A 26,802-nucleotide genomic window follows, 5' to 3' on the forward strand; every position below is an offset into this window, starting at 1 on the left:
GCTAAGTGTTCATTATAGACCCCCAGATAGTCATCAGGAAATTGAAGAGCAAATAGTGTGCAATTCGCAGAGGGGTGTAAAAATAATAAGAAGGTGATTTCAACTTTCCCAACGTTAATTGGGATAGCCATCATGTTAAGGGCTTAGAGTAGAGTTCTTAAAATGTATACAGGAAAACCTTGAGGTCAATATGTAGAGGATCCAACAAAGGATGGTGCAGTGCTGGACCTAATTCTGAGGAATGAAGACGGATAGGTGGGTGATGTGTTGGTGGGGATTATTTTGGTGATAGCGACCACAACGATGGTTCAATTCAAATTTGTTATGGACAAAGCAATAGACAAGTTGCAGGAAAAGGTTTTGGATTGGGGAGACCCGACTTTAACAAAATAAGACAAGATCTGGCCAAGGTAGACTGGGATGAGTTACTTATGGGAAATCTCCAGAAGAGCAGTGAGTGGCATTCAAAGATGAAAAGGAGAGGGTACAGATCCAACATGTTCCCTCTGGGGTAATAGGAAGGTGCAACAAACCCAGAAAACCATGGATGACTAGACACATTCAGAATACTATGAGAAGGAAAAAAGTGGCTTTTAACAAGTATAAGGGTAGTAAGTCTACGTAGGTATTAGTGGAGTACAGGTGGAGTACAGGTGACACTGCTCCAGGGACCTGAGTTCGATTCCCGGCTTGGGTCACTGTCTGTGTGGAGTTTGCACATTCTCCTCACGTCTGCGTGGGTTTCCTCTGGGTGCTCTGGTTTCCTCCCACAGTCCAAAGATGTGCGGGTTAGGTTGATTGGCCATGCTAAAATTGCCCCTTATTGTCTGAGATGTGTAAGTTGGGGGATTAGTGGGTAAAATATGTAGGGATATGGGGTTAGGGCCTGGGTGCGATTGTGGTCGGTGCAGACTCAATGGTCTGAATGCCATCTTTCAGTACTGTAGGATTTCTATGATTTCTATGGAAGTGCAGGGTGGAGCTTAAGAAATCAATTAAGAGAGCAAAGAGGGGATTTGAGGAAGCTCTGGCTGGTAAAAGTAGGGAAAATTCTAAGATATTCTGTAAGTATATCAATGAGAAGAGGATAACCAGGGAAAGAGTAGGGCCCATTACGGACCAAAGGGGAAATCTATGGGTGGAGGCAGAGGACATTTGTAGGGTGTTAAATAAATATTTCACATCGATCTTCACCCAGGAGAATGAGGAGTTAGTTATGGAACTCAGGAAGAGAGACTGTGAGGTCCGAGAGCAAATTGTCATAGGAAGTGACAAGGTATTGGTGGGCTTAAAAGTGGACAAATCTCCAGATCCTGATGAATTGTATCCCAGGCGGTTGTGGGAGGCAATAGAGGAAATTGCAGGGGCTTCGACCTCAATTTTTAATTCTTCGCTGGCCACCGAGAAGGTGCCAGATGACTGAAGAACAGAAAATGTGTCCCAATATTTAAAAAATGTTGTAGAGAGAAGCCAGGGAACTGAAGACCAGTGAGTGTCACGTCTGTGGTTGGGAAACTATTTGAGAAGAGTCTGAAGGAGAGAATATATGTCCATTTGAAGAGATAAGGTTTGATCAGTGATAGTCGGCATGGTTTTGTCAGAGGAAGGTCATACTTAACAAATTTGGTTGAATTTTTTTGAGCATGTAACCATGTGTGTGGATGAGGGTAATATGGTTGATGTAGTTTACATGGATTTCAGCAAAGCCTTTGACAAAGTTCCACATGGGAGACTTATTAACGTCTGTGGTAGGTAAAATGTTAGAATCCGTCATTAAGGAGGAAATTGTGAGGCATCTTGAAGGGAATTGCTTGATAGAGCAGACGCAGCACGGTTTCATTAAAGGGAAGTCGTGTCTGACAAATTTACTGGAGTTCTATGAGGATGTGTCTAGGGCAGTGGATAGAGGAGAGCCGGTGGATGTGGTCTTTCTGGATTTTCAGAAGGCGTTTGACAAAGTACCTCACAAGAGGTTATTGCAGAAGGTCGAGGGACATGGAGTTGGGGGTAGGGTGTTAGCGTGGATAGAGGATTGGTTGTCAAATAGGAGGCAGAGAGTGGGGGTCAATGGGTGCTATTCGGATTGGCGGATGGTGACTAGTGGAGTGCCCCAGGGGTCGGTGCTGGGGCCTCAGCTTTTTACCATTTATATAGATGATCTGGAGGAGGGAACCGAGTGTAGGGTGTCGAAATTTGCGGATGACACCAAGATTGGGGGAACGGCAAATTGTGCGGAGGGTGTTGAGAGTCTGCAGAAGGATCTAGATAGGCTGGGCGAATGGGCCAGGAAATGGCAAATGGAATTTAATGTTGGCAAGTGTGAGGTGGTCCACTTTGGTAGGAATAATGGTAGGAAGGACTATTACTTACGTGGCGAAAAACTGCAGCAGGCGACGGTGCAGAGGGACCTCGGGGTCCTTGTGCATGAGTCGCAAAAACCCAGCTTGCAGGTGCAGCAGGTGGTCAGGAAGGCGAATGGAATGCTGGCCTTCATAGTGAGGGGGATTGAATATAAAAGTAGGGAGGTCTTGCTGCAGCTGTATAGGGCATTGGTGAGACCGCAGCTGGAGTACTGTGTGCAGTTTTGGGCGCCGTACTTACGCAAGGATATTTTGGCCTTGGAGGGAGTGCAGAGGAGGTTTACTAGGCTGATGCCGGAGTTGAGCGGGTTGAGCTATGAGGAGAGGCTGAATAAACTAGGCTTGTACTCGTTAGAGTTTAGAAGAATGAGGGGAGATCTCATTGAGACGTATAAGATGATGAATGGGATGGATAGGATAGAGGTGGAGAGACTCTTCCCGCTCAAAAAAGACAGTAGGACTAGGGGGCACAGCCTCAAGATAAAGAGGGGGCGGTTTAGAACGGAGTTGAGGAGGAACTTCTTCACTCAAAGGGTGGTGAATCTCTGGAATTCTCTGCCCGTTGAAGTGGTGGAGGCTGCCTCGCTAAATATTTTTAAGACGCGGGTTGATGGGTTTTTGATAAGCGAGGGGATTAAGGGTTATGGGGAGAGGGCGGGAAAGTGGAACTGAGCCACGACAGATCAGCCATGATCTTATTGAATGGCGGGGCAGGCTCGAAGGGCTAGATGGCCTACTCCTGCTCCTATTTCTTATGTTCTTATGTTCTTATGTAAACGTACATGGGATACAGAGTGATCTGACAAGGTGGATTCATAATCGGCTTAGCACTGGGAGACAGAGGGCTGCTTAAGTGATTAGAGGCCTGTGACCAGTACCACAGGGAACAGTGCTGGGCCCCCTATTGTTCGCATTTATATAAATGACATAGATGACTATTTGGGGGGGTAGGATTGGTAAGTTTGACGATGACACCAACATGGGCTGGGTTGTTAACAGCGATGTTGAGTGTCTTGGGTTATAGGAAGATATAGACAAGATGGTCAAATAGATAGATAAATGGCAGATGGAATTTAACCTTGTAAAATATAAGGCTTTGGATGGAGTCATTTGACAAGGAAGTATATTATGAAAGGTCTGATACTGGGAAGTTCTGAAGAATAAAGAGACCTTGGCGTGTTTGACCACAGGTTTCTGAAGACGGAAAGGCAGGTTAATTGGGTGGTGAAAAAAGTATATGGCATACTCACCTTTATCAATCGAGCCATAGATTACAAAAGTAGAGAAGTCATGATGGAGTTGTATAGAACTATGGTGAGGCCACAGCTGGAGTACTATGTACAGTTTTGGTTGCCACATTATAGGAAGGATATGATCACATTGGAAGGGACGCAGAGGAGATTCACCAAGATGTTGCATGGGATGGAACATTGAAGGGCTAACGGTAGGACTCTGAATAGTGTGGATGAACAGAGGGATCTAGGTGTATGTGTACATAGATCCCTGAAAGTTGGGAATCAAGTAGATAAGGTTGTTAGGAAGGCATACGGTGTCTTGGTCTTTATTGGTAGAGGGATTGAATTTAGGAGCCGCAGCGTCATGTTGCAACTGTACAAAACTCTGGTGCGGCCGCACTTGGAGTATTGTGTGCAGTTCTGGTCCCCACATTATAGGAAGGATGTGGAAGCATTGGAGAGGGTGCAGAGGAGGTTTACCAGGATGTTGCCTGGTATGGAGGGAAGGTCCTATGAGGAGAGACTGAGGGATTTGAGGTTGTTTTCGTTAGAAAGAAGGCGGCTAAGAGGGGACCTTATTGAAACATATAAGATGATTAGAGGTTTAGATAGGGTGGACAGTGATAGCCTTTTTCCTCGGATGGAGACAGCTAGCACGAGGGGGCATAGCTTTAAATTAAGGGGTGGTAGTTATAGGACGGATGTCAGAGGTAGGTTCTTTACCCAGAGGGTGGTGAGGGATTGGAATGCCCTGCCTGCTGCAGTTGTAAATGTGCCTAGTTTGGGGGTGTTTAAGAGATCCGTGGATAGGTTTATGGATGGAAAGGGATTGGTTTAGGTTAGAGGGTCATTGCTTTTTAATTGGTCGGCGCAACATCGTGGGCCGAAGGGCCTGTTCTGCGCTGTAATGCTCTATGTTCTATGTTCTAAGTTCTATGTTATAAGGAGAGGTTGGATAGGCTTGTGTTGTTTTCTCTGGAGCAGAGAAGACTGAGGGCTGACTTGATTGAGGTGTCCAAGATTGAGGGCCATGGACAGGTTGGATAGAGAGCAGCTGTTCCCCTTAGTTGTAGGATAGGTTCAGGGGGACACAAGTTGAAAATGAGGGGTGGGAGGTTTAGGGGGGATTTGAGGAAAAATCTTTTTAACCCAGAGAGTGGAATGCATGGTCTGGAATGCACTGCTTTGCAAGGGTGGTGGAGGCAGGTCGCCTCACTTCCTTTAAAAAGTACCTGGATGAGCACCTCGCATTCCATAAAATTCAAGGCTATGGGCCAAGTGCTGGCAAGTGGGAATAGGTGAACAGATCAGGAAGGTGCAGACTTGATGGGCCAAAGGGCCTCTTTTGCAGTGTAGTATTCTGTAATTCTGTGATGAATGCAAATATAAAGGGGTGCCATGGCCTCATGGTGTCAGGGATCCTGGTTCAGTTCTGGCCTTGGGTGACCATCTGTACGGAGTTTGCATGTCCTCCCCATATCTGCCTGAGTTTCCTCCAGGTGCTCCAGTTTTCTCCAGCTGTCCAAAGATAGGTCGGATCAGTGGGTTACAGGTAAGATGCTCTGTTGGAGAGTCGGTGCAGATTCAATGGGCCAAATCAGCTCCTCCTTCACCGTATGGATTCTATGAAAGTCTTTCTTTAGAACCATACAATCCCTACAGCGCACAAGGAGGCCACTCGGTCCAGTGAGTCTGCACTGATTCTCCGAAACAGAATCCGACCCAGGCCCACACCACATCTCCCCCTGATCTATCACCATGACACCGTGCATTTAGAACATAAGAACATAAGAAATAGGAGCAGGAGTAGGCCATCTAGCCCTTCGAACCTGCCCCGCCATTCAATAAGATCATGGCTGATCTGAAGTGGCTCAGTTCCACTTTCCCGCCCTCTCCCCATAACCCTTAATCCCCTCGCTTATCAAAAACCCATCAACCCGCGTCTTAAAAATATTTAGCGAGACAGCCTCCACCACTTCAACGGGCAGAGAATTCCAGAGATTCACCACCCTTTGAGTGAAGAAGTTCCTCCTCAACTCCGTTCTAAACCGTCCCCCCTTTATCTTGAGGCTGTGCCCCCTAGTCCTGCTGTCCTTTCTGAGCGGGAAGAGTCTCTCCACCTCTATCCTATCCATCCCATTCATCATCTTATATGTCTCAATGAGATCTCCCCTCATTCTTCTAAACTCTAACGAGTACAAGCCTAGTTTATTCAGCCTCGCCTCATAGCTCAACCCCCTCAACTCCGGTATCAGCCTAGTAAACGTCCTCTGCACTCCCTCAAGGCAAGGCCAAAATATCCTTGCGTAAGTGCGGCGACCAAAACTGCACACAGTACTCCAGCTGCGGTCTCACCAATGCCCTATACAGCTGCAGCAAGACCTCCCTACTTTTATATTCAATCCCCCTCGCTATGAAGGCCAGCATCCCATTAGCCTTCCTGACCACCTGCTGCACCTGCAGGCTGGGTTTTTGCGACTCATGCACAAGGACCCCGAGGTCCCTCTGCACCGTCGCCTGCTGCAGTTTTTCGCCACATAAGTAATAGTCTTTCCTACCATTATTCCTACCAAAGTGGACCACCTCGCACTTGCCAACATTAAATTCCATTTGCCAGTTCCTGGCCCATTCGCCCAGCCTATCTAGATCCTTCTGCAGACTCTCCACACCCTCCGCGCAATTTGCCGTTCCACCAATCTTGGTGTCATCAGCAAATTTTGACACCATACACTCGGTTCCCTCCTCCAGATCATCTATATAAATGGTAAATAGCTGAGGCCCCAGCACCAACCCCTGGGGCACTCCACTAGTCACCAAATGCCAATCCGAATAGCACCCATCAACCCCCACTCTCTGCCTCCTATTTGACAACCAATCCTCTATCCACGCTAACACCCTACCCCCAACTCCATGCCCCCTTACCTTCTGCAATAACCTCTTGTGAGGTTAGCCAGCCTCTTCCTTTTTATATATTTATAAAAACTCTTGCTATCCTTTTTTATATTAAGCGCTAGCCCAGCTTCATAGTTTCTCCTACCCTTCTTTATCAACTTCTTTGTCCATCTTTGTTGACATTTAAACCTCTCCCAATCCTCTTCTCACCCACTACTCTTAGCCACTCTAAACACCTCCGCTTTTAATTTAACACTTTCCTTCACCTCCTTCATTATCCACGGCTTATTACCTCTCCTCCTACGGTCCTTTTTAACCATCGGAATAAATTTCTGCTGAGCACCAAGAAAGATCTCCTTAAAGATCCTCCACTGCTCCTCAGCAGACCTACCTTCCAACGCGCTCCCCCAGTCAACATTCGCCAATTCTTCTCTCATCCTACCGTACTCCCCTCTGTTCAAACAAAGGACGCGTGTCCAGGAACCCACTTTCTCCTCCTCCATCTGCACCAGAAACTCCACCATACAATGATCACTCTCCCCAAGAGGATCCTTCACCACAAGGACCCTAATTCTACCCGCCTCATTACATAACACCAGATCCAAGATAGCTCGCTCCCTCGTCGGCTCCAACACACACTGTTCGAGGAAACTATCCCGGCAGCATTCCAAGAACTCCTCCTCGTGCCCACCGCGTCCAACATGGGTCGACCCTCAAACCTGTTATGCAGATTGAGAGGCTGAGGCATCCGCTCCCCACCCTCCTTCCTCCGCTCCCCACCCTCCTTCCTCCACTCCCCACCCTCCTTCCTCCGCTCCCCACCCTCCTTCCTCTGCTCCCCACCCTTCTTCCTCCTCTCAGCAGCTCCTTCTTGTTCCTGACCCTTAGAGTTAGCCAGTCTAGGGGGGGGTGGATGTCTCTTGCACCCCATTGACAATGGCACCCTCTCTCCCCCTGATGAGCCTCAGTGTCTGTAGCTCAGAGGCCAGCTCATCTACCTTGAGCTGGAGCTCCTCCAGGAACCTGCACTTACTGCAGACATGGTCACTGGGAAGGACCCTGGGGTCCACCAGCTCCCACATCATACAGAAACAACACATCACATACCCCTCCATTATTCACTGTAGTGGTGTTGAAAATTTCAACACGAACCTACCTGGCCCTTTTTCTCCCCAGCCCTTTTGCTCCTAAGCCCTAATAGCTCACTCTGCTTCCCTCTCACTCCGCTGCCCGCTCCGACGCTGCCCGCTGTCTACACCAGGCCTCCTTTTAAACCTGGCACTGTTTTAAAGCCTGCTCCCCGACAACTCCCTGCTATCCACTCCCTTAGAATTCTTAAAGTGGTAGATACAAAAAGCCCGCAAAAATGCTTTTAAATTATTTAAACAGTCCTACAAGGTAAGTTCTTACTTACCATGGGTGCATGTTGGTTAACAGTGCCACCTCACAGTGCCAGGGACCAGGTTTGATTCCCAGCTTGGGTCACTGAAGGAGAATTTACCATGGCCAATGCACCTAACCAGCATGTCTTTCGGACTGTGGGAGAAAATTGGAGCACCCGGAGGAAACACACACAGACATGAGGAGAATGTGTAAACTCCTCACAGACAGTGACCCAAGCTGGGAATTGAACCTGGGTCCCTGGCACTGTGAAGCAGCACTGTTAACCAACATGCGTCCATGGTAAATGCACAGTGTCATGGTGATAGATCGGGGGGAAGGGAGGTGTGGGCCTGGGTCAGATGCTCTTTTGAAGAGTGAGTTCAGACTCACTGGACCCAGAGCCCTCCTTCTGCGCTGTAGGGATTGTATAGTTTTAAATAGGTCCGTAGGATTTGAAGAAAGTTAATAAACGATCATTTCTTAAGATCACCAATGTAAGGTTGCCAAATGTGATTAGGTGTATTCCTGGAGGCTTTATCACATGGCTTGCCTCCACATTGCAGCCATTAGTCAACCAACACACCCATCTTTGTGGCCCACTGCCTTTTTTACACCAATTGGAAAGACTGATTACCTAATTGGAAGATGCTTGACAGTTACCCCCATTTTTCATATGTCCATATCTGGTAAAATGTTCAAAGCTAATGACAAAAAATTAATATATTTGAATGTCCGAATGATTACACACAGCTACGGTCCTGATCTTTAATTCCTAGAGATTCCAGGCCAATCCTGGAGGGTTGGCAACCCTATATCAATGTTCTAGATCAACTGAGGATTGCATGTCCTGTCCTGGCAAAAACGAAAGCAGTAATTTCCACTATCATTTCTGTTTTAACCATATCATCTGGCATTTTAGAATCAGTGCTACCTTCACAGGAATTGATTTGAGCGCAGAATTGTGTTTTTCATTTCCCCCAGAACGAAAAGTTATTTTGGGGAAGAGGGCAGGATCGGGTTGGCACTGCAGCACTTAATGAGGTTAGCAGCAGAGAGTGCTGCTGAGAGAGGGAGTGGAAGGTTCAGCTCCAGTTACTGGGGGAAGATCTGAGTTTGGAAAGTGACCTCGCAGTGACGTGACTTGAGTATGCAACTCCACCCAACACACACACAAGGCAGCAAGAGTCAGGGCCCAAACATGGCGTTATAGCATTGGGGCAAAGCAGAAGGTGGTGCAAAATTAAAGATCATGTAAACATTCACCAGACACCTCCTTAAACCAGAGGGAGAGCGAGTGTTTGCCAAACTTTGGTGCGAGATATGCAGTAGGAGGCAGCTAGATATATCTATATCAAAGTTCCAGTAAAAGTTTTTTTCTTAGCAAAGGAGAGACTTTAAGGACTTTGTGTTAAGGGAGGAGGTGAGTTTTTTGCACGGACACAGTGCGGAGAGAGTTAACTCGCTGTCTGGCCCGTAACTTTAGCCGTGACCCTGCTTTGGTCTTTTTTTATTAAAGAGCGAGTGGGAGCCGGGGCTGTGGGGAGCAGGAGCCGCTCCGGGAGAGAGAGAGACACACACACACAGCCAGAGAGAGGGACTTCCTCATCGCGACACCGTGCCCGGGCTGCTTCGTTTAAAGGTATCCGATCATGGCACACTCGCCTGTAGCAGTACAAGTGCCAGGAATGCAGGTAAGGCCCGAGCTCTGGGATACACAAACTTCCTGATGTGCCTGAAACTTCACGGCCAGCTGGAACAACAACTTAGCAATTTCACCCCCAGTGCCACTCTCCTGGTCACTTCCTTGCTGATTCCACTCTCACGCCCATCCCCCCCCCCCCATAACATCTCCTTCCCCCCTCCAGTTTCCCCTTTAACCCCCCTTGCCCTCTAACCCTCCTTCCCCCTCCAACAACCCCTCTCCACCACCCACCACCCCCTCTCCCCATTCCCCCCAACCCCCCACCACCCCCCATTCCCCCCATCCCCATCCACCCCCCATTCCCCCCATCCCCATCCACCCCCCATTCCCCCCATCCCCATCCACCCTGTCCCACCCTCACCCTGTCCTCCACGTCCACTCCCACCCAGCCCCATCCACGTCCACTCCCACCCAGCCCCATCCACGTCCACTCCCACCCAGCCCCATCCACGTCCACTCCCACCCAGCCCCATCCACGTCCACTCCCACCCACGTCCACTCCCACCCAGCCCCATCCACGTCCACTCCCACCCACGTCCACTCCCACCCAGCCCCATCCACGTCCACTCCCACCCAGCCCCATCCACGTCCACTCCCACCCAGCCCCATCCACGTCCACTCCCACCCAGCCCCATCCACGTCCACTCCCACCCAGCCCCATCCACGTCCACTCCCCACCACCCCCTCCCCCCAACACCCCCCACCACTGCTCCTTTCTTCCATGCTCTGCTGCCCCCATTGCAATCCTCTGTTCAGACTTATAGGAGCTGGGCTGGGTGCTTTTAAAAGTTTTATTTGGCAGCTTTAGATGGGCACTCCCACCTTGTGAGGCAGGTATTGCCAGTTGTTGAGATGTTGCCACCCTGAGTGTGTTATCTGATTTGTTGCTCTGCCTGTGTGTAAATGTGTTCCGGTGCCCCATTGATCTTGCCCTTTGTTGAGATGCTAGTCTTGGCTCAGTTGGTGGCAAAGAGCTCTTGGGAAGAAGGTTTTGGGTTCAGGTCTCATTCCAGTGACTTGAGCTCCTGAATAACTTTGACATTCCCACAAAGGGCATTGATCTAAGGCTCCCTTTTGGCCCTCTGTGTTGGTGTGAAAGATCTTAATGGCATTATTTAAAGAAAAGCAGGGGGTCTTTGATTAATAGTTATCCCTCAAAGTTACTGAAGAGATGACCTGGATCTTTCCACATTGCTGTTTATGGGATCTTGCTGTGTGTAAATTATCCTGTATTCTGGTTTTTAGTTACTTGTGTTCATGGACACCCAGATCCCACAGCTCGTCAGCAGCATAAACAAAGAATTCACATTTGCCCATCTCTGAACCACAGCACAAGACACTGTCCTGTCAGTCTGGGCAGCTTTTGAACCCAATTTGCAGAGGTGAAAGGTCATTGTAGTAATCCAGCTTTTCCCATGATTTAAATTACACACCCCACCCCCCCACTTCACTCTGTGATTGGAGTTACCGTTTCCGCATTTCTTCCGCGACCCCAGCCGCCCTCTCGCCCTCCCTCCGCGACCCCAGCCGCCCTCTCGCCCTCCCTCCGCGACCCCAGCCGCCCTCTCGCCCTCCCTCCGCGACCCCAGCCGCCCTCTCGCCCCTAGTCTGTGAGGTGAAAGGTACATTTAACCAGAAATAGCTCTGAAGTAATGATACACTTGTGGTTTGACAATAATACAAGACAAGGCACTTGTGTTGGTGTTAGATGTTTGGGGATTCAATTCCTGCTCATAGAACGCCTACAGTAGAGAAGGAGGTTGTTTGGCTCATCGAGTCTGTAATGAACACAATCCCATCCAGCCCCTATTCCTGTAACTCTCATTTACCCTGCTAATCTCCCTGACATTAGGGTCAGTTTAGCATGGCCAGTTAACCTGACCTGCATGTTTTTGGACCGTGGGAAGAAATGGGAGCGCCCGGAAGAATCCCACATAGACGCGGGGAGAAAGTGCAAACTCCACAGAGCCAGTTGACCCAAGGCTGGAATTGAACCTGGGTGCCTGGCGCTGTGAGGCAGCAGTGCTAACCACTGTGGCACCGTGCCACGCATACTCCTGTGATTTGAGCACATAATCTAGGCTGATTGAGGGATTCCTAAAATGTTGCAGGTGAAGTGTTAAATTGAAACCCTGTGTGTCCCCTTGGATGATGTAAAACATCCCAAGACATTATCCTCTGTGCTCTGTCAATGTTTAGCCCTCAACCAACATCACAAAAACAGGTAATCTGGCCATCGATCTCATCGTTAACTGGGGGAAGTTGCTGAGCAAAAATTGGCTTTCCTATGTTGTGACAGGTGGTCCATTTCAAAATGTGCTTCATTAGATATAAAGTACTTTAGAATCTCCTTACTGTGAAAGATGCTATATAGATGCAGTCTTTTTTTAGACAAAGCAGCAGTGTAAATGAACCAAGAGGTGCAGTTCAAAGTTGATGTATATGTTTTTTACCTGGATGGATTTGGCTAAAGACCTGTGAAATGCTGATGTCAGGAAGGAGAATGTGCCTCACCTTTAGCCTCCTTCTGCTGCTGTTGTATTTGCTTAACTGGGGCCTTGTCCATCTTTTGCCATTCTCTGAATACACCCACACAGTGTTAAGACAGGTCATTGCTGATGAAGCACATCTACTATACTGCCAGTGATATGTTACCTGGCGACTGCAGAACAGGAAGAGCAAGGTGACTTTGAAAACCACTCATGTCACCTTGGCTCTGCTATCTGAGACTCTCCTCCTCCCCCTTAGAGGAAGAGTTTATATTTACATAATCCTTTCTCAGAGCTCTCTCAACGATCATAGTTTACTTTTATATTGAATGTGCAAGTAGTGTAATAGAGGCATACAGACCAGACATTAGATACAATGACCTGAACCAGTGCCGGAATGTGATGTCTAGACGAATTTCACAGTAACTTCATTGCAGTGTTAATGTAAGTCTTACTTGTGGCTAATAAATAAACTTTTTACACAGCATTACATTGAAGATCAGCCTGGACCGTAATCAGATTTACTGTTGTCACAATTTAAAATGGCTGGTGTGTAAATGACCCATTTCATCTCTCTCTGTCTTCTTGTGAATTGCTTATAACTCCATGACGGCAAATCTGTTCAGTCGGACTATCCAGATCACTTTTGACATAGCTTTCATAACTCTGAGGTAGGAGGTTCAAATCCCACTCCAGATGAAATATCTGAACATATCATCCAGCCTGACATTTCAGTACAGTGAGGGAATGTTGCACTGTTGAAGGTGGTGTTAACTGGAGCACCGTCATCCCTTTCAGGCGGATGCAAAGGACCCCAGGGATTTACTGTCACAAGAGTTTGCCCAGTGTCCTGGCCAGTCTGCAACCGATAGCTCGAAAACAAATGATCTGTCATTACTACATTGTTTTTGGGAGTTTTCTGTGCGCAGATTGGCTTCTGACATCGCAACAGCAACTATAATCGCAAACAAACACTGAATAAGTTAAGCACTTTGGGGCATGAGGCTATTACAGGTGCTGGAGAAATGCACCTTCTTTTACAATTTGGTGATCGGCAGCTTGCTGCTGGTACACCCTCTGTGGTTAAGAAACCAACAGAGAAACTGCTGGAAAATCTCAGCAGGTCTGGCAGCATCTATAAGGAGAGAAAAGAACTAACGCTTCGCGCCCAGATGACCCTTTTTCAAAGATAAAAGGTATAGAAAATGGGAGATATTTATACTGCGAGGTGACGGAATGAAAGATGAGTCATAGCCACACAAACCAGGGGAAAGGATTGCTCATGGCGGTCCACAGAGAGACTGAGGGATGTGAATGGCCAAATGGCAGAGAAGCTAAAATCAGAGGGTAAGCTGTGACAGGTGAACATGTTGGGGAGGTGGGATAGAGTTAGGGTGTGGGTCTGAATACTAAGTCTATTTGTACACTGATCCCTGATGTTTAATTAGGGTTCCAGCATCGACAATAGGTTGCTGACCTCATTATAGCCTTGGTCCAAACCTGGACAACAGAGCTGAATGCCAGAGGTGAGCGTGGCTGCCCTTGACATCAAGGCAGCATGTGACCAAGTGTAGCACTGAGGAACCCTAGCAAAACTGGAGTCAGTGGGATTCCAGGGAAAACCTTCTGCTGGTTTGAGTCATACCTGACTCAAAGGAAGATGGTCATGGTTGTTGGAGGTCAATCATCTCGGCTCCAGGGCATCACTGCAGGAGTTCCTCAGAATTGGGTCTTGGACACCGTCATCTTCAGCTGCTTCATCAGTGACCTTCCTTCCATCGTAAGTGGGGATGTATACTGATGTTTGCACAATGTTCACCACCAATAATAACTCCTCAGATGCTGAAACAGTCTTTGTGCAGCAAGACTTGGAGAGTATTCAAGCTTGGGCTGATAGCAATAATATTTGTGCAACACAAGTGCCAACAATGACCATTTCCAACAATAATTTATCCTTGACATCCAATGGCATTTTCATCACTGAATGCCTCATCTTGAGGGTTACCATTGATCAGAAACTACACTGGACCAGCCATATAAATACTGTGGCTATAAGAGCAGGTCAGAAGCTGGGAATCCTGCACTGAGTAACTCACCCCATGATTCCCCAAAGCCTGTCCACCATCTACAGAGAACAAGTCAGGAATGCTGTGGAACCTCTCCACATGCCTGGAGTACATCCTATCACCCCATCACACTGTGATTTGAATTACTGCTTCCCCCACCTCAGTCCCTGATTGAATTACACACCTCCACCCCAACTCGCTCCAATTGCCAAGATGAGTGCAGCTCCAACAATGCCCAAGAAGCTTGACACCATCCTGGACAAAGCAGCCAGCTTGATTGACATCACATCCTCCGCGTTCAGAATCCACTCCACCACCGATGCACAGCGGCAACAGTGTATAAACATCTGCAAGATGCGCTGCAGTGACTTGCTGAGGCTGCTTCAACAGCACCTTCCAAACCCGTGACCTCTAACATCGAGATTCTAGAAGGGCAAAGGCAGCAGATGTGCGGGAATGCACCACCTCTAAGTTCCCCACCAAGCCACACATTATCTTCACTTGGAACTGTATCGCTGTTCCTTCACTGTTCTCCCAGGATTAATATCCTGGAGTTCCCTCCTTAACAGCACTGAGTGCACCTACATCACATGGATGCAGTGGTTCAAGAAGGTGGCTCAGTACCACTTTCTCAAGGGCAATCAGGAATAGACAATAATTTTTGACCCTCTAGGTGATGTTTAAACCCAGTTATAAATTTTAGAAAACTGCAGCACCTTAACTGAAATGTTGATCGATAAATCTTATTTCTTATTGTATGTGTACATTTTGCAACATATCATCCATGACACTGCTCACAGTGCATCGAGAGGAGCCTTTGTTGTAACAATAGGGTCATTATCAACAGTGTAACAGCTACAACAGATCAGGGTTGTGTGTCAAACATTATATATACCTGTTTCTTGTGTCCCTGTCTCTGCTGAGAGATTTTTCTCACCCCGTGCAATTGCTTTCATTCTGTTTGTTTAAATTCACATCTTTGTGTTTCAGTCAGAATTATGGCCTTCACCCCTCCCTATCTTTGTAAATTCTTACAGCACTCAAAGAACATGGCATTGTCCAGTTCTCTGGCCGCTTGTGTATCCCTAATCTCCTCCTCCATTGGGAATCATGCTTTCGTTTGTTGAAATCTTAGGTTCTGCAATCCACCTCTCCATCTTTATTTTCTTTCACCTTTCCTAAGAGGCTCTTTAAAAGTTACCTCTTTGCTTCTGAGTTATTCTAAAAGATCATCCCGTGGCTTGGTGTCAATATTTAATTGTTGCTCTGCTGTTAAACATTTACTGTGCTAAAGAGACTGTATAAATGTTTGTATTCAAGTGTTTTGTTGACCATCTTGATTATCGTCCAATAATATCAGTCGCAGAGACTGCATCAAAGATACCTGACCCAGGCTGGTTCAGTGTTTCTTTGATGTTCGGTATTCTTTGTTAATTGGTGCTGTTAGTGGCTCAGTACAAGTCAAGTTGTCATTAACACAGATGAGCACAGTCTGGCAGCACCAACAGGAAACTGCATGCTTCATTGACCCAGGAAGTAACCTCAGCAAATCATGACAGCAAAATACCCGTGACACAATAAATGAAACTAGTTTCCAAACTTAAGCCCAATGTTTTGTATCCGATTCTCAGTGTACTAGCTGAGGCTGAAACTGGTACCTTTTTACTTTATACAGGCAGCTAGTTTAACCATTCACAACCAGATCTAGCTGGATCCCATAATGCATTATTACTTCCTACTCTCACCTTCTAAAACTGCTCTCTACCCTGGGATCATCTGGAATTCAAAGCTCACCCTCAGCTGCTTTTCCCCAATGCAGAGTGTCTTCTTCAACCTGCCTCGTCTCCCCCGTCCTTGCTTCTCACAAGTGCGATGAGCTCAAGGACGTCTTTGTTATTAAGATCAAGGCAATTAACTGCCTCTTTTCCCCGTCCCACCAGACCAAATTCCTCTCTGATTCTCTGCTCCTCTGTTTCTGAACTCACGTCTTTCTCTTGTTTCACCTCTATCTCCCCTCTTGCCTTCTCTGAGCTCATCTTGTCCATGAGACAAGATGAGCTCCTTTGATCTTATTCCCACTAAACTGCTGACCGCACTGTTTTTCTTCATGGTCTGCATCTGAGCTGACATTTTCAACCATTTCCTCTCCTCAGCTACTCTCTTCTACCCTTTCTTACCTGAAAACAGCATTCTCTCAAAAAAACTCAATTTTGACTCCTCTGTCCTTACACACTACCAACTTGTCTTTCCTCTAGAGTGTTTGAAAATCTTGTCGCCTCTCACATTCCTTCCTGTTTTTCCCTTCACTCTGTGTCTGAATCCCTCCAATCAGGTATCTGAAATGGCTCAAAGTCACAAATGGCCATGACGGTGGGCTGTGGCAGACTATTCCTCATCCTTCTCAACCTGCCTTGAGCCTTTGACATGGTTGGTCAAACCATCCTCCTCCATTGCCTCTCCACTGTTGTCCTGCCAGGTGGGGCTGCCCTCACCTGGTTCCATTCCTATCTATCCAATCACAGTAAGAGAATCACTTCTAATGGCTTCTGTGTCTGCTCTCACACCACTACCCCTGCTGACTTCCAGGGCTGAATCCTTGGCTACTTTGCAGCATGTCATTTGTAACCACGTCATCCTTTCCACAATGCGACAAAGCTCTACCAACTGTCCCAACTCCTTCATTGACACAAAGTTATCAGTTTACTTATTTGACATCCAGCATTGGATGGGAAGACATTTCTCCCAATTAAGTATTGGGAAAACTGAAGTCATCATCTTCAGTTCCCACTACAATCTCTACTTCCTAGCTACTAGTTTCAGCCCTTTCCCTGGCAACTGTGTGAGCATGACCCATTCTGTTTGCAACTTGCTATATCTGACCCTTAGATAAGTTTCTGATACCATATCTACACTATACTTACTAGTTCCACCTCCATAACATTACTGACTCTGCTCCTGTTTCAGCTTGAACGTCAAAACCATCATCCATGCCTTTGTTACCTCCAGACTTAACGAATCCAACATATTCCTGATTGGTCTACCATATTATGGCCCCTGCAAACTTGGGATCATCCAAAAACTCTGCTGGCTGCGTCTTTATTCGCATCAAGTTACATTCCCCTGTCATCCCTGTGCTTATTGGCTCCCAGTCAAGTGATGCCTCAATTTTAAAATTCTCATCTTTATTTTCAAATCCCTCCATGGCTTTGCCCTTCCCTATCTCTGTAATCTCCCTAACTGCACAACTCTCTGATATATCTGTACACCTCTAATTTTGGCTTGTTAAGCATCCCCAACTTTAATCACGACTGTCACAAGTAGTTTTTACAAGGGAGTGAAATTCTTTATCAGCAAATGATTGTTCTTGATCTAATTCCAAAATCAGCTGATGGGTGAATTTATTATTTACATAGTCTGTTCTCAGAATGCCTTAGGATACTTCTGTTAATTATAAAAACATTGGACAGGGCGGAAAGAAGGCTGTTCATTTGAGTCAAGTATCATCCAATGAGTTGAAGAGTCTCTACATTCTTTGGCAGTGGGAAAACCAAGCAATGTGGGATGGGTATGCTGGAAGACCAATGACAGGATTGTGGAGATCAATTGATATGTCTGCCAGGAATATGCCCAATCAGAATTGGGGATCCTATTTGAGAGTCTTCCACTTAAAGGAATACTACAAGCCCATGTGTTTAAAAAAGGACAAAATGTGGACAGTAATTCAGTGAAACAGCAAGGAAACTACTTAAAATAGAACTAGAGGAGACGGGAATCTATAATAATCCGTCTACAAATTCCATCTACAAATTCCACAGCTTGTGGCTTCAACAACTGAAGGCATGACTGCCAATGGTGGAATAGTGTCTTGTCTGGTGGAATGGTGAAGTATCTACAACCTCAAGTGCCACCATACTGTTGCCTTTCATCCCATTCAACGTTTGTTATTAATACTCCATGAGGAACATACAAACAGTTGCATCCTTCTATCTGTTTGGGGAACCTCAGTCGAGTGCAAATAATAATTCTTTGAGGGGACAGTGGTCTCCCCTGATGATGAAGGAAATAACTCCCTGCAGTTGGGGGTTTTGGATTTGAGTGGCATTAGTTCAATTGTAAAGTTGGCAAAATCGGAGATGGAGGTTCCCTACTGCTTGCACCATGGGCGTCAAATTAAGAGTCTCGGCTTGGATGACTCCCTGGATACTTCACTACGGCCCTAGTGACCCATCTGCCCATGCTAAGAATAGTTCCTATTACCAGTTGCTGCTCAGTGAGCCATTTGATGATGCAAGCTGGGCGTTGTGCGAGGACAGCATCAAGTTTGGGTTAAATACACTTCTATGCCTTGGATGGCACACCTCAAGCAAATAACTCACACCAAGTCCTGTTAACCTATCATGTTCTGCTGCTGACTTTTATTGGTTCCTGGTCCAGCAACATCTAAAATTCAGAATTTTCATCCTTGAATCCAGATCTCTCTGTGGCTTTGGTCCTTCCATATCCCCAACAGTGCGACCCTCTTGCAACTCCAAGCTGTTTCAGCTCTAGCCCTATGCAAATCACCCAATTCATTGTGTGATTCCTAGCTTACAACCTCCATAAGCTCATCTAAAACTCTGCTTCCTTATCCTAACTTTCACCAAGCCTCGTTCACCTATCCCTGCTGTGCTCAATTGTTTGCCATTTAGTCCTTGATTTTAAAATGTTTGTCCTTGATTTTTAGGCCCTCCATGACCTCACCCCTCAATACCTCTAACCTCGTTCAGTCTGACCATCCTTTGAGAATCTGTGCAGTTCATTTTAATCCATTCGCCATTGGCAGTCATGCCTTCAGTTGTTGAAGCCATAAGCTCTGGAATTCCCTCCACACCTCTCCGCACCTTCTCCCTCTTTTAAAACATTCCTTAGAACCTCTTGGACAAAATTTTAATAATCTGATCTAATATCTCCTTATATGGCTTGGTACCAGTTTTTGTTTGTTGTTGTTTCTGTGAAGCACCTTGGGAGATTTTGCTATGGGGAGGCAGTGGCATAGTGGTATTGTCACTGGATGAGTGATCCAGAGACCCAGTGTAATACAAGTTGTTGACGGCTGGTAATCGTTCCCTCACCAAATTCCCAATAAGAAAATCCGATAAGGTCTGTGTGCAGAGACACCTCGGTGTTAGATGGTTTTGTTTAAATATAGTGTGATATCCTGAGTTTCTCCACTACTTTTAAGTTCAGTTTCTCATACTATATTTTCAACTTCTTTCTCCAAAGAGTCAAACCACAAAATTATTGACTTGTTAGGGAGAGATACTGGTAGCGAGTCTTCCAGCTCTCAGGCTCCTGTTAATGAAATAAGTATTTAATGTGACACTAGTCCTATTTTGCTCATCCACCTTTGGCGGAGAGGGGGAGGTGGTGTGGTGGGGGTGGGGGTGGTGCTTCACCTTCACTGGGTATCTTGACAGCAAGGCACATATGAAGAGGTTGGTGCTCAGTGACCTGGGCAGAAACCTGTATTCAGACCTCCTGTAGCACAGCCAGTTGGTGCAACGTTTTATGGAACATATTGAGTCTTATACGAGTGTCTGTCGTTTCCCACATGTCACATTTTGTTACCATGGCAATTGTCGTCTTTTGTAAATCTGGAATCTGACATTTTAAAGGAGTTAGATGCAGTGCAGATGCAGTGGACTGAATGGTTTCTTTCTGCACTGTAGGGATTCTAAGGATTATAAACTTGGTGTCTGGCCTCCCCTGCTTTATGTGATAGAAAATTAGATAGGTTTACTACCTTCAGAGTGAAGAAATTTCTTTTCATCTCACTCCTAAATGGCCCACCCCATATCCTGAGACCCTTTAGCCAGGGGAAACATCACACCTGCATCCAGTCTGACCTGTCCAGTCAGAATTTCAATAAGATTCCCTCTCGTTCTTCTAAACTCCGGTGAATTCAGGCTCAGTCTCTGAGATTATGCCCTCTGGTCCTAGACTCTCTCACAAAGGGGGAAAAAAAAACCTCTCAGTATCTACCCTATCAAGCCCCCTGAAAATCTTTTATGTCTCAATAAGGTCGCCTCTGATTCTTCTAAACTTCAATAGGTGCAGGCCCATCCTATTCGACCTCGCCTCATAAGAAAATCCCTCCATACCTGAGATCAACCTAGTGAACCTTCGCTGTACTTCCTCCAATGCCAACACCTCTTCCCTTAGATAAGGGGACCAAACCTGTTCACAGTATTCCAGGTGTGGTCTAATTAATGTATTGTTTCAGCATGACTTCCTTATTTTTATCTCCATTCCCTTTGAAATAAAGGTCAATGTTTTATTTACTTTTCTTTTTATCAGGGTATCTTTATTGAATGGCAAGACAGTGGATAGGTAATGGTTAATACTTAGGAATGAATGCATGCATTGCAACAGTTATATATTCCTTTCTGTTACAGAAGCCTAACAGGCAAAGTGGCCCAACCATGGCTAACAAAATAAATCAAGGCTAGTTTTAGATCCAAAGTGGAGTCTCATAAAGTTGCTAGAAAAAGTCACAAATCTGAGGATTGGCAACATTATAGAACTCAGCAAAGGAAGACCAAGAGATTGATTAAGAGTGGAAAAGTAGAGGATGAGAGTAAACTTGCAGGGAACGTAAAAACAGACTGTATAAGCTTCTATAAGTATATAAAAAGAAAAAGATTAGTGAAGACAAATGTAGCTCCCTTATAGTCCAAAATGTGAGATTTTAAAAAGAACAAAAAAGGCAGATCAATTAAACAACCCCTTTACTTCTTTCTTCACAGAGAAAGACACAAATAACTTTCCAGTTATTTGCTAGAGAACCAAGGGTCTAATGAGAAAGAGGAATTGAAGGCAATTAGCATTATTTTTAAAAAGTGCTGGAAAAATTAATGAGACTAAAAGCTGATGACTGATACCTTCACCTCCTCTTTAACCATAGGCGAGGTTCTAGAAGACTGGAGAATTGCCAGCGTTGTTCCCTTGTTTAAGAAAGGAAGCAGGGATAATCCAGGAAATTATAGGCCGGTGAGCCTGATGTCTGTGGTGGGGAAGCTTTTGGAGAAGATACTGAGGGACAGGATATATGTACACTTGGAAAAAAATGGACTAGTTAGTGACAGGCAGCATGGTTTTGTATGGGGAAGGTCATGTCTCACCAAATTGATTTGAGTTTTTTGAAGCGGTGACAAAGATAATTGATGAGGGAAGGGCTATGGATGTAGTTTATGAACTTGTAGTAAGGCACTTGATAAGGTCCCACATAGCAGACTGGTACAAAAACTGAAATTACATGGGATTCAGGGTGGGCTGGCTGGATGGATACAGAACTGAATTGGTTGTAGGAGACAGAAAGTAGTGGTGGAAGGGTGTTTTTCAGAATGGAGATTTGTAGCTTGTGGTGTTCCATATGGATCAGTGTTGGAACCTCCGTGATTTGTTGTAAACATAAATGATCTGGAGGAAAATGTGGGTGGTCTCATTAGTAAGTCTGCAGATGACACGAAGATTAGTAGAGTTGCTGATAGTGCCAGGGATTGTCAGAGGATACAACAGGATATGGATAGATTGGAGACTTTGACACAGAAATGGCAGATGGAATTTAATGTGGACAACCACAAGGTGCTGTGTTTTAAAATATCAAACTTAATTGTGAATTATACTTTAAATGACAGAACCTGAGAAACATTAACTTATGGAGGATCTGGGCATGCATGTCCACAGTTCCCTGAAAGTGGCAACATAGGAGGCCAAGGTGATTAAGAAAATAAATGGCATGCTTGTCTTCATCAGTTGGGGCATTGAGTACAAGAGTTGGGAAATCATATTTTATCTGTATAAAACATTTGGTAGGCCACATTTGGAGTATTGCATGCAGTTCTGGTCATTACACCACCAGAAGCACGTGGAAGCTTTGGGGAGTGCAAAGAAGGTTCACCAGGATGTTGCCTGGTCTCAAAGACGTCGGCTATGAGGAGAGGTTGAATAAACCAGGATTGTTTTCGCTGGAAAGTTGGAGACCTGAAACAGGTCTACAAAATTGAGAGGCATAGACGAGCTTTTTCCAAGGGTAAAAATGTCAATTACAAGGCCACAGATTCACAGATTTTCATGATGATGTAGCTAGCAGAATAGGTAAGGGTGTGCTGGGGATTTGATGTTATTTGGATTTTTAGAAAGCTTTTGGCAAAGTCCCACATAAGTGTGCAAAATTAAAGCACATGGGCTTAGGAGTAATATGCTGGTATGGATTGAGAGTTAGTTTGTATGTAGGAAACAGAGTGGGAATGAATGAGTCTTTATTAGAGTTGGAAGGCCTTGACTAATGGGCTACCACAGGGATCAATGCTTGGGCCCCAGCTATTGACAACATATATGAACAATTTAATGAAAGAATTAAATGTAATATTTCCCAGTTAGCTGATGACAACTAGGTGGGAATGTGAAGTAAAGAGGCTTCAAGGCAATTTAGACAAGTTGAGTGAGTGGGTGAACACATGGTAGATGCAGCATAGTATGGGTAAGTGTGAAGTTATCCACTTAGAAAAATCGAATGGCAGAGTATTACTTAAAGGTCATAGATTTGGAAATGTTGGTGTACAAAGGGACCTGGGTGTCCTTGTGCAACAGTCACTGAAAACAAGATACAGGTGCAGCAAACAGTAAGAAAGGCAAATGGAATATTGGCCTTCATTGAAAGAGGATTTGAGTTAAGGAGCAAGGATGTCTTACTGCAACTGTGCAGGGCCTTGGTGAGGCCACACCTGGCTGTTGTGTACAGTTTTGGTCTCCTTACCCAAGAAAGGCTCACCAGACTGATTACTGGGATGGCAGACTTGTCATATGAGGAGGGGTTGAGTAGATTGGGCCTGTACTCAATTGAAGTTTAGAAGAATCAGAGGAGAACTTATCGAAACATATAGGATTTTCGGGGCTTGACAGAGCAGATGCTGAGCGAGTTCCCCCCCAACCCCTTGTGGGAGAGTCTAGGATCAGAGGGCATAATCTCAGAGTAAGGGGTTACCCATTTAAGACAGATGAGGAGGAATTTCTTCTCTGAGGGTAGTGAATCTGTGGAATTCTTTGTCACAGAGGGTTGTGGAGTTTGAGTTGTTAAGTATGTTCAAGGCTGAGCTAGATTTTAATCAGTGAGGGGATCAGGGGCTATGGGGATAAAATGAGAAAGTGGATTTGAGGATTATCAGATCAAACATGATCTCGTTGAATGACAGTAAACTCGATGGGTCAAATGGCCTACTTCTGCTCCAATGTCTTATGGTCTTATATTTTTGTTGTTTCCTTTGTTTAGATTTAGGACCCTAGTTTTGGATTGGACTACTCCACTTTCTATCTAATGAAGAATTCTTTCATGTTATGGTTAATCTTCTTTTAAGGACCCCACGCAACAAGATTCTTAATTAACCCTTTCTCATTGCACAATAACAAATCTAGGACAGCCTGTTCCCTGGTTGGTTCCTCAATGTACCGGTCCAAAAGACCATCCCATTCACACTCTAGGAATTCATGTTATTACTAATGTAGTTTGCCCAATCCAAAGTCAGCCATGATTACTGTAGCACCCTTGTTGCATGCATCTCTAATTTCCTGGTAAATGCCATCCCCCTTCTTTACCACTATTTCTTGGAGGCCTATAGTCAATGCTCACTAATGTTTTTCACCTTTGTTGCTTGTTAGCTCCACTGAGACTGATTCTATATCTAGAATTTCTGAGTCAATATCCGCTCTCAGGTTCCTATCCCACTGTCACTTTAGTTTTAACCAGTTACAGCAGAAAAGGAAGACTTCCCTTTATATAGCACCTTCTGTGACCTCAGGACATTCTAAAATACTTCACAACCAATTCGTTGCTGTAGTGTCAGAAACACTGCAGCCAATTTACTCTCAAATGCTCACAGAAAGATTTGTGTTGAGGATCCTTTGTTTTTATTGAGGTTAATGGAAGGATAAATGTTGATCTAAGATATGGGGAGAGCAACTTGTACATCTTCAAAATAGCATAATTGAATGTTTTGCATCTAGCCAAAAGGGCAGAATGAACCTTGGTTTACCGCATCACCTGAAAGGTGATTCTTCCAACAGCACTGCATTTTCTTAGTACTGAATTGGAGTATCTGTCTTGATTTTCCACTCCACTCTTGGACCCATGACCATACTCCAAGACCCTGGTCATTTGGATCCTAAATCTTGGACAACTTGTTTCCATTTTGTGCTCCTGCATCTGGATATGGATTGGCCATGGGTTTATGGAGAGGGCATTATGGCTAATTACAATAAACCATATCCTTCGTTGAGGGAATTAAGGGTCAAGAGTGCTAATTCCTGGGATGTGGGCATCACTGGCTAGGTCAGCATTTATTGCCCATTGCTAATTACCATTGAGAAGATGGTGGTGAACAGCCTTCTTGAATCGCTGCAGTCCACGTAGACCAGGTACACCCACAGTGCTGTTACGGAGGGAGCTCCATGATTTTGATCCATTGACAGTAGAGGAACGGCGATCAGGATGGTGCGCGACTTGGAGAGGAATTGCCAGGCTGTGGTGTTCCTCATGTATCTGCTGCTCTTGTCCTTCCTGTAATTTTAATGTTAGAGCTGGACCACTTGGGAGTGAAGTTAGGGAGTATTCTTTTCACACAAAAGAGTGGTAAAATGTGGAACTGTGCCTACAGAAGGCTGTGGATGCCAAAGGTCATTTCAGATCAATAGATTCTTATAAGGAAAGGATATCAATGGGTGTGAGCTAAGGGGGGAAAGTTAAGGAAACTGAATGGTGGAACAGACTTGAAGGGTTGAATGTTCCTTCATTTCCTATGTTTCCTGGTGCTGTTTAGCAGATAAAATCACAAGAGTAGGTCCAGTTTGATCAATTGATGCATTAGTCTTGAAGTTTCCAGGAGTGACACCCACATAGTCAACAAAGAGCAGAAACTGGGGAGCACCCTATAATCTGGCAGTACGCCAGTTACAACACTAAGGGAGTGCTACACTGTTGGGAGGAGTATGTCTTCAAAAGATTAGCTCAATGTTTAGCATTTAAAAACTGCATGCCTGCTCCAGCACACTATCATTGGCAAAACTACTGGAAATATATTAGCATGTTAAGAGAAGTAACCTCATTTTACAACACTGCAATATGAAATGTGTCAGGTTGAAGTGTATATATAATATAACCTGGTAAAGCATATATCATTTATAAGAATTGAATGGAAGTTGATGGGCATTATTATTACTTCAAAGAACTGCCCATCCCTTACAGACTTATCTATTTTGATATCTGCTTGCCAGACCTTTACTGTATAGCCCCCAACACCTCCATCCTCTTTCAGATGGTCACTGCAAACTCAATGGATCAAATGGCCTGTTTCTGATCTGAAGGGATTCTGTGGATTAAAACCTTTTAATGACTTTATGTGGTATAGAATTCCACAGGGATTCTCTGGTGCCCCTGAAAGTAAGTGGAGTTTTGGCTGGAGTGCCAAAATCTCTGTTCTCACTTTCAGTGGGGCGGGAACGGATGAGATCGGAGAATCCTGCTTGATATAATTAATAGATTACTTGGATATGAGGTTTTGATATCTGCTTGCCAAATCATTCATGGATTACTTAGATATCTTTAGTGGATTACTTAGGTACGAAGTGTTGCACCTTTTTGAAAGTATGTTGTTTGTTGAGGCTAGTGGGGTTATTGATTCTGTCCGTAACAATAGTGCAATATGCAGAACCCATCTGCGATGGAATTTGTACCAACAAAGAATTTATTGTACCCGTAAGGTGCGATTAGTTGATGGCAAATAGTTGTGACATTCTAAAATTTATTAATGCCGTCACTATTATCTGAGCCTGTGCAGTGGTGAATTCATACTGCACTCAAACACTGCGGCTTTTGGGTATTTATTTTGTTATATGGTAAATGAGGATCCTCCAGCACCAACAACTTACATTTCAATAGCACCTTTAGCATAATGAAACATTTCAAGACATATCAGAGGAGCATTAGAAAACAAAGGTAGACGCCAAACTAAGCAGGGGTCTTTGTGACGGTTAAGTATATTTAGTTATTTCTCCAGGTCTTTGTCGTATACTTTTTTTTAGTTTCGCTGTGTATAGTAGGTGTGTTAGACCTGTACAATTCACTTGATTGTCATGTTATTCAAGACATGTGGGTTACTTGTTGACACTGAGGTCAGTGCAAAAACCTGCTGTTCCAGCTGGGAGTGGCCTATACTGTCCAAACTGGACAAGGAGTGAATTCCCTGACACACAACACCAGATATTTTACAGAGTTGATCATCTTGTCTGCGGTTAAGCTGCACAGCCTTTGTTAGTGTATCACAGCTGTGGATGTGCAACTACTCAATCAGTGGTGTGTTTCCCTAAATGTTTTGATGAATTTACTAACATTTCTGATACACAACATTAGATAGGAATGCCGGTGTGGACACAGGTCATTCAGCCCGAGCAGTTTATGTTGGTGTTTATCCTGCATATGAGCAGTAATCCTGTAATCTTGTGTTCCTGCCCAGCTCCTAGACTCCTTCAAGCTCTATCCTGCAACCGCTTCTCTAACCCATTCCTACACTTTGACAAAGAAAGAAATTTCATACGCACTTTTCATGATGGGGAGTGACCCAAACCAGTTTCCAGCTAATAAAG

General features: G+C 45.1%; 1 protein-coding gene across 1 annotated transcript in view; it reads left to right on the top strand.

Moving 5' to 3' along the window:
• The first annotated feature begins 9,004 nt into the window (after window positions 1-9,004).
• The window catches only part of LOC145342112 (serine/threonine-protein kinase 26-like), a 126,247-nt gene continuing 108,449 nt past the window's right edge, over window positions 9,005-26,802 (top strand). The window contains exons 1-2 of the mRNA XM_080187335.1: window positions 9,005-9,290; window positions 9,387-9,561. Of these exons, the coding sequence (XP_080043461.1) occupies window positions 9,520-9,561 (42 nt within the window). The 5' untranslated portion in view covers window positions 9,005-9,290; window positions 9,387-9,519. The remainder of the gene's footprint in view (window positions 9,291-9,386; window positions 9,562-26,802) is intronic.

This window comes from Carcharhinus amblyrhynchos, chromosome 4 (genome assembly GCF_965287045.1).
Source record: "Carcharhinus amblyrhynchos chromosome 4, sCarAmb.v2.hapA, whole genome shotgun sequence".
In the NCBI taxonomy this organism is placed as follows: Eukaryota; Metazoa; Chordata; class Chondrichthyes; order Carcharhiniformes; family Carcharhinidae; genus Carcharhinus; species Carcharhinus amblyrhynchos.